This window comes from Schistocerca piceifrons, chromosome 1 (genome assembly GCF_021461385.2).
Source record: "Schistocerca piceifrons isolate TAMUIC-IGC-003096 chromosome 1, iqSchPice1.1, whole genome shotgun sequence".
In the NCBI taxonomy this organism is placed as follows: domain Eukaryota; kingdom Metazoa; phylum Arthropoda; class Insecta; order Orthoptera; family Acrididae; genus Schistocerca; species Schistocerca piceifrons.
The window spans coordinates 360,766,121-360,782,670 of record NC_060138.1 but is presented as its reverse complement, the minus strand read 5'-3'; the positions used below and the strand labels follow the sequence as shown (position 1 = coordinate 360,782,670).

Here is a 16,550-nt window from a genome sequence, read left to right as displayed (position 1 = left end):
GAGTTCTAGCGTGGCAGATAGTATAGAGTTTTTGAGGAGGGTTTGTGATCCAAATTTTAAAGTAAGTGAAGCAACAGTAGAATTTTTGTATTACATTGATAGGATTTTTGATATTCTGAACACTATAAATCCATTAGGTAAAGGGTATAAGAGCTCCCTGAGACTTGACAACAAATCTTATTGGCTTGGTATTTTCAGACACTGAAAATTATATCAAAAGCTTAAAAATCATTGGTGTTCCATTGCTGCTCCATGCAAGACATGTTAAATCTGCATTAGAATGTATTTATCTCTATACTTTCCCCAATATGGCCAATAAAAATGCATTTGTAAATTTTGTTAACTGGGGAAAACTGGTTAAAACAAGTGACTGCGTGTACTCTGTTGTAGAATACTCAGAAACTGTTTCAGATGTTTGTGATTGCTGGGGATATGCGACAGAAATATATACAGGCCAAGATTTTGCATTGTGTTAAAATTAAATTCGTAGATTACCCATTTCCTGCTCCTGCTCATGGTCATGATTACCATTATGAAATTGGGATTGAGGATTTACATCAGACTCAACTTGTTTGTAAGATTGCATCCCTGTACTCCTGCACATGCTTAAAAACATATGGAAAAAAAGCCCGCTGAGAAAATTTTAAACAACAAATCACGTATAAGGCAGAAGTTAAATAAACTCATATTGTTTAATCATGTATAGTGCTCAAATTGGAAAAGATTATGTATTGGGACATTTCATGCAGATGGGTGTGACATTTTGACAGATTTTCTAAAACTATTTTGTCCATATAGATTTGTTGTTGTATAATTATGAACTTCAAACGATGAATCACATTGAAGTAAAATTAACTCTTTACATCCTGTGTAGATATTGTAACAAAATTATAATTATTTATTATATAAGCTTATTTTAATTTGTTAGATGTTACAAAATACGCACTTGCATTAAAAACAGGTGATTTGTGTGAAATTAATGAAAAAAAAGTTCTGAGACTTATTTGACAGATAGCTTTCAGTGTGAGAAAATATTTCACTCAATAACTATGTTAACTTGAATTTTTCACTTTAAGAAAGCAGTTTAATCACAGAATGGGTGTGATCTAATGGAGTATGCAGTGGCCCTATGTTTGAAACAGTAATGTTTGTGGATACTCTGCAACATGAGAGCAATAAAATTGTTACTCTCTAAATTCTTGTTTTACTACTTCTTAGAATGAACACAATGTTCCAATTGATCGTAAGCATTCTTATTACTTTAGAACCATTCTAGAATAAGGGGGCCTGATTCAGGCAAAACCTAATTTTCTTAATTTTGTCTTTATTTTGCTAGGAGGTCTTTCTATTATATTTTCCTGTGTTGAGGGAGGGGGGAGGGGAAGAGAATGCAAATAATCATATAGAATTATCTTTCTAGCACTACAAAGTACTGAATACAGTGATTACAGTTACACTTGGAAATCTAGGAAATTTCAAAAAAATGGTTCAAATGGCTCTGAGCACTATGGGACTTAACATCTATGGTCATCAGTCCCCTAGAACTTAGAACTACTTAAACCTAACTAACCTAAGGACATCACACAACACCCAGTCATCACGAGGCAGAGAAAATCCCTGACCCCGCCGGGAACCGAACCCGGGCGCGGGAAGCGAGAACGCTACCACACGACCACAAGTTGCGGATTAGGAAATTTCAGTATTCATGTTACATGCCTAATTTTCATCAACATTTACCTTAATTATACAGTTACACTTTTTGCTGATTTGAACTGTGTACTAAATGTTAAAAAGATTTTGTTTGGTCATAGTAATAAAAGCATTTCATTTTTTTTTTAGGTCATATGTCCCATATGGAACTGAAATTATCAAGTTACAATGACAAAGGAAGGAATTAACATTAAGGAATCTTACTTCACAGAAATTATGTAACAATGGTTACACTTTTTGCAAGTTAACTTTAACATAAACCATTTAGTTTTCCATTAAGAGTGAAAGGAGTTGCACGAGTCACGTAAAGAACAAAGTTTCCCATAGGGAACTAAAGTATTTTACGTTTGACTTATTGCAGACCCAAAGTATTGTGATCTTCATATTTCCATTTAAAAAAGTTTGTAACTCAAATTTACAGACATTTTGGAATCTGTACATACATGTGTGTAACAAGGTACTTTCATGTGTCATGTGGAACCTTTAATTTTCTGGTTTAAATATAATTTACTTCATGAATTACCTTTAATACCGACAATGTCTGAATGCAATATTTACCATTTAGAAGAGAAATATTAGTGTACAGAATAACAAACCTCATGAAAAATGAGAGAGATTGTAATGTACCGAACGTGGAATGGCTCTTGATCAACAGCAGGTAAAATAAAGGCTTCTATTAAATGTTCAACGAAACCAGTCAGTACCTCTTAATTCACCATAGAGGTGATACAGTAATAAAAGAATTTACTTCTTTCAGAATCTCTGCTAAGTATTAAAAGTGTGAAGACATATTCAGTAAGTATTTGCTTTACCAATAACCTGTAGTACAAGCACATGTATAAGCAGGTAATTAAGGGAGTCAAGACTTATGTTAAAATTAAAGATACTGACTGGTATTACTTGCTCACAAAACATTGTAGTTGCTGTACAGTTTATGCTGTAAGTGGTGTACCCAATGTGATTCCTGGAGGACATAATATTCTGTTATCCTATGGGAATGCACTGCTACCACACCTGTTGAAAGTAAGTTTTGCTGTGGAATAGTTGTATCAGACGTCTGTATCAGAAAACAAATCTCCACTGTGACACCCTCATGTTCTTGGTATGCTATTAGCTATAATTACAGGAATACTCTTCACATGGAGGAGGGAGGGTGGGAGGGAGAGAGAGAGAGAGAGAGAGAGAGAGAGAGAGAGAGAGAGAGAGAGAGAGAGAGAGAGAGAGAAAATCGAAAATCATGTTCTTAGGAGGAGCAAGCTTTACAGCAGCATACGCTGTTAAAAGCATAGTGAGATTTTCTTTTTCATCATTTCCAACATTGTACACAACTTTCTTGCACTTTTATTTTATCACATTTTTCCCTTGAGAATGGAGAAGAGAGAGGAAGAAGGAAAAAAAGAAAAAGTAAGTGAGCTTTCATAAGAACTGAAAACTCTACTTGTGTCATTTGTTATTTTCAAAATGGTACTCTTTCCAAATGCTGTTCTATTTCTTCAAACCAATTCTGAATGTCTCAGGTTATTACATGTTATTTACTGTACATTGTCTAGCAATACTTCTGTTGTTACTGGATAGTTTGTAATTTGGCACTACCTTTGTACCACTGGTATTGTCTAGTGTACTTTTGCAGATAAGAAAATCGACTGGACTAGAATGTCCTGTCAGTATAGGACAAATTCAGACAATATGGAACTTTTTACACTAAATTTGCAATATAATGTCACCCTTGTCTAACACAGATTGTAGCAGCCATTGGGGTGCCTGTCTGGCCAGCTTCTACAGCTTTCGCTTTCAGGTTTGTTTTTTACTTGGGCCATATCATGACAACCAGTCATTCCAGTGATTGACACCATGTCAAAGACTGGAACCAAGATTCACAGAAATAAAATTCCATGGTTGTAATTCATAGTCTAATTAATTTTGCTCACTGACATGTTTTGAATTCAATTTTAAAATAAAACCATGGTACCAGCCATTATTTGGGTGTCAGACTGGAAAATTACAGTTTTAAGACACCCCAAACCTTAAAATTAACAGCTGTGATCGATGTTATTTTCACTTCCTACATCATCATGGATCAGTCCAATGTAATATTATTACTACACTTAACTTCCAAATGATACGAGTTATGCATTTAAGAGGAGCCTTAACGTTGGCCTTTGTGTTTGTCTCATTTAAATGTATTTCTTGTCTCGTATCGAAGACTGAAGCACTGTCAAAAACTGGTGCTTCTACCTTATCACTCAGTTAAAATACACTGTGTCATGTACAGGCGTTAATAAAATTATGGCATTTAAATTTCTGATCAAAGAGAGCCAAATTCGTAAGTGAATGTTGCAATTACAGTGTCAGCATATATGCAGATCGGTAATGCATCACTTCAGATAAAGAAAAATAAGTTTTTCCGTTTATAACTAAGTAATACTTTAATAGTTCAGTTGTAATTTCTGTTGTCAGTAAAGATACCCCTAAGCAAACGATGTCAATTTTTTTCAAGACACGTTTCCACTGTTTTCCACACTTGATTTTCAGAATTATACCTGTAGTTAAAAGCTTTGGCAACCAAGGTAATTTGTTGAGCTCCATTGAATCTTAAATAGTATTTGAAAACGGGCAAATAAGTAAAGCACTCATAAAATTAATAGTAAACAATTTATAGGTCAGCTTGTCAAACTTCCAAAACACACTCGAATTTAGGAATTTCATAGCAGAACTGTCACTGTTTTTCCTCACTAGATTAGAAACACTTCATTATGTTGAAGTGTAGATATCTAGAACATCCAATATAAAAGACTTATCAGGGCGCAGAACGAAAAACATTTTCATCCGTGTTTTGACACTTCGTTTTTCGCCAAATTCAGATATGGCGGACACTCAATGATATAATCTTTGGCCGGCACGCGCTAGAGCCATCTATCGGTAGGTCCGGTAGTTGAGCATCCCTCATTTCGCTAGCTTTAGACGCCTGTCGCTTTCAGCCTTACTGATGACGTCATGAAGCGATTCCTCGGGGCCTCGCGAGACGCACGTGATTATAGCCGAGCAAGGACGTTAGAATAAAAACCTAATAATCGAGGCAAGCGCTTTCTACTTAAGAATTGTAGAAATATAAAACTTTAAGGTACGTCACATGATATATTACTAAGAAGAGTTAACATCTACACCTATACTCTGCAAATTACTGTGAAGTACATGGCAAAGGCAAGCTTGTCCCTTTTGAGTATATACAATAGTATATATTTAATATTTATTTTCTGCAAATTTCACATGAAGGTGTTACAAAATTGGTCAAAACATAATACTTTTTTTTATTCGGAACATGCCGTTGAAAGTGAAACATTGTGTATAGTCAGTTGGTTTTTCGAGTAGCGAGTTTCTCTTTAAGCGTAAATAGTGGGTCTTTCACTCATGAATACTTTGCCGAAGTCGTCTCCGATTGGTTAGCTGAAGTTGTGTGGCGGTTATATAAGATTTTAAGTTGTTGGGATATGTGTGAGCGTTACGAAGTTGATGAGTTTGGGATAGCTTGTATATTAAACCAGCGGAAGTCTCGGAGCTAACACTAGTAAGCATAGTACATAATATTGTCGTAATGTTGTGATTACTAGGGATGAAATGTGGAAGCTCGAAACTTAGGCGTTATGTTTACTTGAGTGTCAACAGTTTCTTTGTTTGGGATGTTATTAATATAGTGTTAAATGCTAAAACAGCTACTTTTCCGTTGCAGAAATTCCTGTATCTCAGTTCGTTGTATTTTCCATTATGCTAAGGTTCAATAGGAATGCTGAAAATGTTTTATGACTCAACTGACTGCTGACCTTTTGTTTTTTTTTTTTTTTTTTTAATTTTGTACTTGTTTTGTCTTGCAAAAGCAGAATTCATTGGATGTTTTTCTGTAGTGCTTGTGTCATATGGAATGTTTCGTAATATGTAGGTAAGTAAAAAGCTTGCATGTTTGTGACTATTAGTAAAGATTTAGTAGAGAGTGAAAATGACATACGCTAGTGATTAAAAAATAAAATGTTTTATAGCGTATTCTATTCTGTTAACTACTCAGATATATGGCTTGAGTTCATGTACCACCACGTAGGCCCAAATGGAATGATATGTTTAACAAAAGAGGTACTTATCAGAAAGTAGTTATACTGGCTTTAATGACTTCTTTGTCGAAGAGAAAGTTATTTCATATTTTCAGGCTCCCTTTTCCTATTTACCACTTACGACGAATCGAAAGTTATTTTTTGTTGATTGAAATTTGAGTCAGTAGCAGTCAGCTTTGAGTAGTGATATGCGCTACAGGAAGGGAAAAAATTAGTTACCAGCAAACTTCTCCTCCCCTCCTCCGCAAGTGGGACAATTTGCAGTAGTTATATTTGTAATAACGTGTTTACGCCCTGGTCATTCAAATAACTTTATTTTAATGTTTACTTGCAACAAAATTTTCTAATGTAACCCAACTACATACATTATATCTACTTATAATCTCATAGATGGAATAAGAGTTGGCAAATCTAAATGATTTCAGACTATTGGTAGCATTTGCATTACACCTGTCAGTTTGTAGGGTATTTTAGCGTGGAAAGTAATCCAAAGCTGGATATCAGTAACTCGAGGGGCCCTCTGTCAGTACTGTCTGACAGAAAATCAATGTTAAATTATCCACAAACACTGATTCTCCAGTTAAGTTTGAATAACCTCATTAAGATTAGGTTATTACTAGCTGCTGTATGCGGCTTAACATACTCCCTCTAAACTGGCAGTACTACAAGCTTGAATTTTGTGATTTATATTAATGTTGCACAGCTGTCAAAATTTGGCGGAGCGCAATGTTTGCTAACCGGAAGAGCCTGACCAGTGAGGCTTTACTCCATCATTTGCATATGGGCCTAGAGCCCTTCCCATTTCTTCTTATTGATTGTACATTAGAGTGATATTAGCTTCTATCCAACCATATGTATTTACTTAATTTTAGTGAAGTCCACATGATTTATTTATTTGTCTTTTGACCATTCAACACTAGAGTATGGTATTTCAGATACATTGCACAGTTGATTTGTACGTATATAGAACATATTGAAACTGGTAGTGGTTAGTCAAGGATGAGGCAGAAAATTGGTCATGGTCTTTTCAATTAAATGCACTGCACCTTTGCATTGTGGTGGAAACTATGAAAAAGCTGCCAAATGGGTCTTTGAACCTCACTGTTCCCGAATGCAAAACCAGTGCTTTAACGCTGCAGTAAATTGTTTAGTATTTTTTTGGAAAGAAAACTGTCAATAAAACCATAAATATCCACTGTGCATCATGTCAAGAATTATAAGCAGTTGCAAGATTTTGTTCTATTACAGTTCTGAAAAATACAAGCACACAGTTATCAGTCAACATTATGTGCTTCATAACTATCCCAACTGATTCCCTTCAGGGAAGTGGATTATTGCAACTGCCTTTGACATGAACAGGAAACTGACAGCAGAAACGTTTTTGTGTGACGGCACGCAAACTATAGTACACCTGGTAAGAGATAGAAATACACTAAACAGTTAACATGGCCCTATTATTTCTCGGTAATTTCCTATTTTTCTAAGCTGGCATATTTACTTACACTGTAGAAATACGATTCTGCACCTACATTCATACTCCTCAAGTCACAAAGTGGTGTGTGGCGGAGTGTACCCAGTATCACTACTCGTCATTTCCTTTCCTCTTACACTCCCAAATAGAAGTGAGGGAAAAACAGCTCCACATCTCCATATGAGTCCTAATTTCTTGTATATTATCTTTGGGGTCCTCATGTGTGGCAGTAAATTTGCTCGGCATTCAGCTTCATATGCCAGTTCTCTAAATTTTCTCAGTAGTGTTTCTTGAAAAGAACATAGTCTTTCCTCCAGGGATTCCCCAGATCCCAAACACTGGAGCAGTCTCCTTTACAGGTGAACCAATCTTTCCTAAAATTCTCTCAATAAAATGAAGTCTACCGTTCCCCTTCCCTTCCGCAATTATCAGATGCTCATTCCAACTCATATCGCTTTGCAATGTTACACCCAGATATTGATTGTGTCAAGCAGGACACAAGTGACACTGTATCTGAACATTACAGGTTTGATCTTCCTACTCATCCGCATTAACTTACATTTTTCCATGTTCAGGGCTAGCTGCCATTCATGACACCAACTGGAAAATCGATCTAAGTCATCTTGTATCTTCCTGTAGTCACTCAGCTTCAACACCTTACTGTACACCACGGCATCATCAGTAAACAGCTGGAGATTGCTGGCCAGGCTGACTGCCAAATCATTTCTGTATATAGAGAACAACAGCTGTCCTATCACACTTCCCTGAGGCACTCCTGACTGTACGCTTGTCTCTGGTGAACACTCGTCGTTGAGGATAACAAATGGATTCTATTATTTAAGAAGTCTTCGAGCCACTCGCATATCTGTGAACTTATTCCATATGCGTGTAACTTCGTTAAGTCTGCAGTGAGGCACTGTGTCACATGCTTTCTGGAAATCTAAAAATATGGAATCGGCCTTAGCCCTTAATCCATTGTTCGCAGTATATCATGTGAGAAAACAGCAAGCTGAGTTTTGCACTGGCAATGCTTTCTAAAACCATGCTGATTTGTGGACATAAGCCTCTCAGTCTCAAGAAAGTTTACTGTATCCAAACTGAGAATATGTTCAAGAATTCTGCAGCAAACAGAAGTTATGGATATTGGTCTGCAACTATGTGGGTCTGTTCTTTTGCACCTCATATACTGGGCTCACATGTGCTTTTTCCCATCACTTGGGCATTTGTGCTGGGTGAGAGATTCGCAATAAATGAAAGCCAGGTAAGGGGCCATTGCCATAGAGCACTATTTGTAAAATCTAACTGGGATTCCATCCAGACTTGGTGATTTATTTGCTTTCAAATATTTCAGTTGTTTCTCTGTGGCAGGTATGCTTATTACTTTTTCATCCATACAGCAGTCTTTCTGATGGTCAGATGACAGTATTTTTGTATGATTTTCCTGTGTGAATGATTTCTTGAATGTGAAATTTAAAACTTCAGCTTTTGTTTTTCTATCTTCGACTGCCGCACCAAACTGGCCAAGTGGCTGAATAGAAGCCTTAGAACCCTTAGCGATTTTGCGCAAGACTAAAATTTTCTCAACTTCTGTGCCAGATCTTTTGCTAACGTGTGATGGTGGTAGTTGTCGTGTGCTTCGTCCATAAATCTTTTCAGAGAGGCACAAATCTTACTAATCTTTGCTTGTCATTTGTGCATTCCCTTTTGAACTGAGAGTGCATCAGCCTCTACTTCCTCAGCATCTGTTGGATTTTGTTATTAAACCATCTATTCTTTATCTACTTAGTAGGCACGTAACTCTGCTTACAGTGATTACCAATCTGCCTAAACTTTGCCCACAGTTCCTGTACATCCATCTTACTGGAAGTAAGTGATGCCAATTCACTGTCTTAAGTGAGATGCTAATAACTACTTATCTGCTGTATCTAGTGAAACACACACCTAGCCTTCTTGACTGATTTATTAACTTTCGTAATTAAAGTTGCTATAATGGCATCAAGATTGCCAATCCCTGTTTCTATATTGACATTGTCAGTAAGGTCTAGCCTGTTTGTAGCTACAAGATGTATATTTCCACTGCATGTGGGCTGCCAAGCTATCTGCTCAATACAATTTTCAGAAAACATGTTTAAAAGGATTTTGCATGACTGTGTGTCTGTATCCCCCTGCAATGAATCCATAGACATCCCAGTCTATACTTACATCTACATACATACTCCACAGTTCACCATACGGTGCGTGGTGGAGGGTACCTCAAACCACAACTAGCATCTTCTCTCCCTGTTCCATTCCCAAACAGAACGAGGGGAAAATGACTGCCTATATGCCTCTGTACGAGCCCTAATCTCTTTTATCTTATCTTTGTGGTCTTTCTGCGAAATGTTAGTTGGCGGCAGTAAAATTGTACTGCAGTTAGCCTCAAATGCTGGTTCTCTAAATTTCCTCAGTAGCAATTCACGAAAAGAACGCCTCCTTTCCTCTAGAGACTCCCACCAGAGTTCCTGAAGTATTTCCGTAACACTCGCGTGATGATCGAACCTACCAGTAACAAATCTAGCAGCCAGCCTCTGAATTGCTTCTATGTCCTTCCTGAATCTGACCTGATAGTGATCCCAAACTCTCAAGCAGTACTCAAGAATAGGTCGTATTAGTGTTTTATAAGCGGTCTCCTTTACAGATGAAACACATCTTCCCAAAAGTCTACCAATGAACCAAAGACGACTATCTGCCTTCCCCACAAATGACATTACATGCTTGTCCCACTTCATATTGCTCTGCAATGTTACGCCCAAATATTTAATCGACTTGACTGTGTCAAGCACTACACTACTAATGGAGTATTCAAACATTACAGGATTCATTTCCCTATTCATCTGCATTAATTTACATTTATCTATATTTAGAGTTAGCTGCTATTCTTTACACCAATCACAAATCCTGTCCAAGTCATCTTGTATCCTCCTACAGTCACTCAACGACGACGCCTTCCCGTACACCACAGCATCATCAGCAAACAGCCGCACATTGCTATCCACCCTATCCAAAAGATCATTTATGTAGATAGAAAACAACACTGGATCTACCACACTTCCCTGGGGCACTCCAGATGATACCCTCACCTCTGATGAACACTCACCATTGAGGACAGTGTACTGGGTTCTATTACTTAAGAAGTCTTTGGGCCACTCACATACTTGGGAACCAGTCCCATATGCTTGTACCTTGGTTAGGAGTCTGCAGTGGGGCACCGAGTCAAACGCTTTCCGGAAGTCAAGGAATATGGCATCCGTCTGATACCCTTCATCCATGGTTCGCAAGATGTCATGTGAAAAAAGGGCGAGTTGTGTTTCGCAGGAGTGATGCTTTCTAAAGCCGTGCTGATGCATGGACAGCAACTTCTCTGTCTCAAGGAAATTCATTGTATTGGAACTGAGAAAATGTTTGAGAATCCTGCAACAAACCAGTGTTAAAGATATTGGTTTGTAATTTTGAGGATCCATCCTTCTACCCTTCTTATATACAGGCGTCACCTGCGCTTTTTTCCAGTCGCTCGGGACTTTACGTTGGGCAAGAGATTCGCGCCAAATGCAAGCTAAGTAAGGAGCCAATGCAGTAGAGTACTCTCTGTAAAACCGAATTGGAATCCCATCACGACCGGGCGATTTATTTATTTTCAATCCATTCAGCTGCTTCACAACCCCAGGGATGTCTATCACTATGTCCTCCATACAGGAATCTGTATGAGACTCAAATGGTGGTATGTTTGTACAATCCTCCTGCGTGAAAGATTTCTCAAATGCTAAATTTAAAATTTCAGCTTTCGTTTTGCTGTCTTCCGTTGCCAGGCCAGACTGATCAGCAAGTGACTGGATGGAAGCCCTCGACCCGCTTACCGATTTTACGTAAGACCAGAATTTCCTTGGGTTTTCAGCAAGATCTTTTGCTAAGGTATGACGGTGGTAGTGGTTGAATGCTTCGCGCATCGCTCTTTTTACAGCAGCATGAATGTCTACTTACTTTTACCTGTCCTCATTCTCCCGATCTTTCTTGTACCGCGAGTGCAACTGGCTTTGCTTCCTGATCATTCTCCGAATTGCGCTGTTAAACCACGGTGAGACTTTTCTGTCCATAACCCTCTTTTTCGGCACATACTTGTCCAATGCGTGACTTACAATGTGTTTAAAATTTGCCCGTAATTCTTCCACGTCCATTGTACTGGAAGTAAATGAAGTCGATTCATTTATTAAGTGGGATGCTAGCAACTGCTTATCGGCTCTTTCTAGGAAGAATACTCTCCTAGACTTCTTGATCGACTTTAACTTTTGTAACCGTAGTCGTAATGACAAAATCATGATCACTAATCCCTGTCTCAACACTGACACCGTCGATGAGGTCTGGTCTGTTCGTTGCTACCAGATCTAAAATATTTCCATTACGCGTTGGCTGTCGATTTAGCTACTCAAGACAGTTTTCGGAAAATGTGTTCAAAAGTAATTCACACAACGGCTTGTCTGTACCACCTGTAATGAATCCATATACATCCCAGTCTATACTAGGTAGGTAGAAGTCGCCTCCGACTAATTTAGCATGAATTGGGTACTTCTGCGATACAGAATGTAGACTCCTTTGAATGATTCTAGAACTGTCACGGTGGATCCAGGTGGCCTGTAATAACACCCCACAATTAACTTTATTTCCCCTAGCCCTGTTAAATGTGTCCAGATAACTTCACAATCACACACTACTTCGACCTCAGTGGACACAAAATTTTTGTCAACTTCAATGAAGACAGCACCTCTTACGGTGTCTAATCTGCCTTTCTGATACACGTTCCAACCCTCACTAAATATTTCTGACCTTCCTATCTCAGGGTTCATCCAGGTCTCAGTCCTGAGAATAATTTGCGCACCACACGCTTACTGGAAGGCAGTAAATTCACGAACTTTATTCCGAACACTGATAATTTACTGCTAATATCTTGATAGCTGAAGTGTCTTTACACTGAGCGTGTCCTGATTTCCCTGCCTGCACGTCGACTGGTGAGTTCTCATCAGGACACCTCGTACTACTGCCTAGACTAAAAAAAACCCATGTGCACGCAACAAGTACTCTGCTACCCGAGTAGCCGCTTCCTTTGTGTAGTGCACCCCCGACCTATCTAGGGGCGTCCTACAATTCCCCACCAAATAGCGCAAGTCTAGAAATCTGCAGCCAAGACTGCCACCGAGTCGACAAAGCCTCTGGTTGAGACCCTCCACTCGGCTCCAAACCAAAGGACCCCGATCCACTCTGGGAACGATGGTGCAAACAGACAGCTCTGCTTAACCCCACGTGTGAGGCCAGCGGTTTTCAACAAATCCGCTAGCTGCCTGTACAAACTGAGGATCGTCTCAGAACCCAAGCAACAGGCATCATTTGTGCCGATGTGGGCAACTATTTGCAGACGACTGCAGCCCGTACGCTCGATAGCCGCAGGCAAGGCCGTCTCCACATCTTGGATGAGGCCCTCCAGCAGACAAACCGAGTGCACGTTGGATTTCTTTCCAGCTCTGTACACTATTTCCCTAAGGGGCTCCATCACCCGCCTAACGTTGGAGCTCCCAATAACCAGCAAGCCTTTGCCCCTATGTGCCTGCTCGGGTCCTGCTGAAGGAGCGGCCATCTGCCCACTGACAGTACGAATGGGCAAGGCCAGCCGGACAGCCTCCACATTGACCCTCTACCTCGAGCGACACATACGCGTTGCAGTACGCCACTTACCCTGAGGTGAGGGCGGCCCCAACGCGCCGGGTACACTAGAAGGTGCCTCGGCGGCTGAGTCAGCGGACGCAGCAAGCGACACCTGGGGTGTCTCAAGCGACGCGCCAGACCCTCTGCCGTCGCTGCACCTCGAGGCAGCATCCTGAAGGTGGCTGACCGTGGCCAACAGCATGCTCAGCTGCTCGCGAACTGCGGCCAGTTCCTCCTGCGCCTGCACACAGCACGCGCACACCCTATCCATCCTACTGCTAATATCTAACGACTCTGCGAATTTATATCCTACCGCTATCAATAAGCAATATTACCCCTCTCAAATACAAGAATACACAAGGATTTTATGTAATTAAATATGGAAGCTCACAAACACTCTGAAAGAAATTAAGAATCCAGCTACAAAACAAATATGAAAGCTAAATATGCGACTTGCTACTACAGTGCTGCTGCACTGATACTTCACCAGCGGCTGCTCAAGGCTCACTGCTCACTGCTCAAGCAGGCTAACGTCACCTCCAACTAGCATTGCATGATCTACATCTCTATTCAGCAAACCATTGTGAGGTGTGTCCCATTGTACCAGTTTATTAGGGTTTCTTCCAGTTTCATTCATGTATGGAGTGTGGGAAGAATGATTGCCTATAGATACCTTTGTGCGTGCAGTAATTATTCTAATCTTATCCTCATGATACCTGTGTGAGTGTGATGTAGAGGGTTGTAGTATATTCCTACTTTGTTAATGGACTTCTTGGGATAGCTTAAATGTGTCTTCAAGAGTCTTCCAGTCCAATTCCTTCAGTATATCTTGTGACTCTCTCCCACGGAACAAACAACCCTGTGAACATTCATGTGCCCTTCCCCAAAGGAGGACATATGAAGGGTCACATTCAGAATCCCCTGTTAGCCCTATCTGGTGCGGGTTCTCACACACTTAAGCAGTATTGTAGGATGGATCGCACAAATTGTCGGGGTATTTACATGCTATTGATCATAGACTTTTTTTGAGTGACTCTAGAACTGTCACAACAGAATCGGATGCCCAGCAAAACACACAAAAATTAACTTCATTCCACCTACACTTGTATACGGGACCAGATTGCCTCATTGTCATACTTAACTTCGATCTCAATGAAGACAATATTTTTGTCAGCTGCAATGAACACTCCTCCTCTTATGCCTGTAATCTATCTTTCCAATATATGTTTCATGACTCGCAAAATGTCTCAGAGCTTTGCACTTCGGGTTTCCGCCTGCTCTTGGTCCCAGGAATAATTTGACCTCGAGAACCTTCCTGGTGTGAGGACGGTCCCCTGTATCGCGTGCACTAGGAGTGTTATTTTACTGTGGTCTAAAATCTATTTCCTTCTCCATTGTGTGTGTATGTGTATTGGAAGTGCTGAGTTTTACCTCAAAATAGGGCTGAGGCGTCACTTATGGCCATCTTGAGGACAATTCCATAAATGCTGTGTGTTTACTAACTTACATGAAAAAAGTTTACAAATTAATTGAAAAACTCATATCTATCGTTTGAAAATTTGTACATTACAGCTATGTGGGAACAAATGTATGAAAAGGGTTGGTGGTGGGCAGGGGAGAGAGAGAGAGAGAGAGAGAGAGAGAGAGAGAGAGAGAGCATGAAATGCGTATTTCTCCAGTTTTGGCCACGTTAACTCTAGCTATGGCCAGTTTTTTTTCCACTTTTGGCCACTGCCTATTATAATAATGATTGGTCTAGAAGCAGTCTATGATTAAGTCGCCTCTGGGAGCCAGAAAAGAAGGGTTTCATTCATATTAAAAACTCTGTTAGGGTCATTCAACATGTCCTTATCATTCATAGTTTTAGATACTTCGTGGAACGAGATTCTTCTTCTCCCCTATATTAGAAGCTCTAGCCCTATTAACATTCACCACCTTTTTGTGACAAAACTTTCTCATAAGAAAGCCATGATACCTCTTTGTTCCAGGTTGGTTGTTTGCAGTGCAGCCTTAGAACTTCACAAATCTGTCTTTTTCGTAAGTTTTTGCATAGGTACTTGATATTTTCCTTAGTTACTGGGAACCCCATCTTGAAACACTCTAGAACAAAGTTCATCAACATTTTTTCTGTTTCCCCCCTCCTAAGGCAGAATGTGGGTCGCAGTGCCCAGTAGATTTTTGTGGAGATAGACCAGAACAGACTACCTTGTAGTACACATACTTCAATTTTCTTTGAATCGGATACAGAAGAAAAAGGTTTATACAAAGTAGCATTTATCCAGTCATATTAAGAATGTCACTTCCAAGATTTTTTTTCTCCTGCTTCTTTGCTGCTGCTTCCTCTTCTTTCCTGTGAAGTAGTCATGTTTCTTCTCTCCTCTTCATGACAACCCATATCATTTTATTATAGCATATAGTGTATCATGTCTGTACAGGACATAACACCTTCTTCCCAGCTGATGTTCTTGTCACCACAGTTATTCCGTGATCACTATTGGGTTAGGGGATTTTTTGGAAATGACCCAATCACCATCTCAGCCTACGTCTAAGTGTAAACATATTGAGGCTAAAGATTAAAAGACTCTCCCAGTTGCATCTCGGTTTCTCGTGGTATCACATACTGAACAAGATCAGTCCTGTGCTACTGTTAATCCATTTTTTATTCGGAAAGGTGTTGAAGCAATTGCAGACCCTGTGAAATCCTCCACTCGTTCATGTAATGGGGCTTTGCTTCTGGAGAACAATTGTGATTTACAAGGCCTACAGCTGCTTACAGCTTTGCTTCTCCACTGCTATCCTGTTTATGTGGAAGCCCATTGAACGCTGTATTCATCGTGTGGTGTTATTTACACTTGGTACTTGACGATCTGACCAAGGGAGATATCCAAACTTACCTCTGATCAGGGTGTCACTACACTCCATCGGTTAATAAAATGGCTGATGCAACCTTAATGCCTACGCACACTCTTTTTCTCACGTTAAATCGAGTAATGTTTCCACGAAAAATCAAAGTGGGCTATGCAGTTAGCACAGTCCGACGTTACATTCCAACCTGATGCATTGCTACCATTGTCAACATTACAACCAAACTCGCATGTCCTGTAAAAACACGGCCAAATGTGTTACTTGTGGCAGGGATGCTCACGAGGGCGACTGCCCGCTTCCTCCACCTCTTCCTCCCCTCCCCCTCCCCCCTCCCCCTCCCCTTTCCTCTCCCCCTGCGGCATCAATTGTAATGGCAGCAATGCTACCTCATCGTGTTAGCATCCCGTATACCGAGATGAATTGGCTATCCGGGTGAAGGGAAAAGTGCCTTGAACTGCTGCTCGCAAGTTGTTGGTGAGTCAAAAATCCTGCATTTTGCCATCCGGCATTATAGTACCTTTTTTTGCTAAACCTTGCTCTATGAAGGACATGGCCATGCAGACTTGCAACCTCCAGTTCAGCACTGCAGTTGTAAAATTGCCCAGAATCATGGTAGCATCCCCAACTCCTCCTCCTCCAGCTGTGTAACAAGCCATTAAGCCTCTGCCTCTGGC

At 40.0% G+C, this 16,550-nt stretch overlaps 1 protein-coding gene across 4 annotated transcripts in view; it reads left to right on the top strand.

Annotated features, from left to right (window-relative positions):
• The first annotated feature begins 4,696 nt into the window (after positions 1 to 4,696).
• The window catches only part of LOC124785800 (calponin homology domain-containing protein DDB_G0272472-like), a 165,607-nt gene continuing 153,753 nt past the window's right edge, over positions 4,697 to 16,550 (top strand). The window contains exons 1-2 of one of the 4 annotated variants that reach the window (XM_047254213.1): positions 5,194 to 5,275; positions 15,000 to 15,048. Coding sequence is in view for 1 of the 4 variants with exons in the window: in XM_047254210.1 (XP_047110166.1) it covers positions 5,622 to 5,644 (23 nt within the window). In the remaining 3 variants the exon portion in view is untranslated. Of the gene's footprint in view, positions 4,832 to 5,139; positions 5,276 to 5,606; positions 5,645 to 14,999; positions 15,049 to 16,550 lie in introns of those variants that run through there. The other 3 variants (XM_047254212.1, XM_047254211.1, XM_047254210.1) reach the window with 3 other exon arrangements.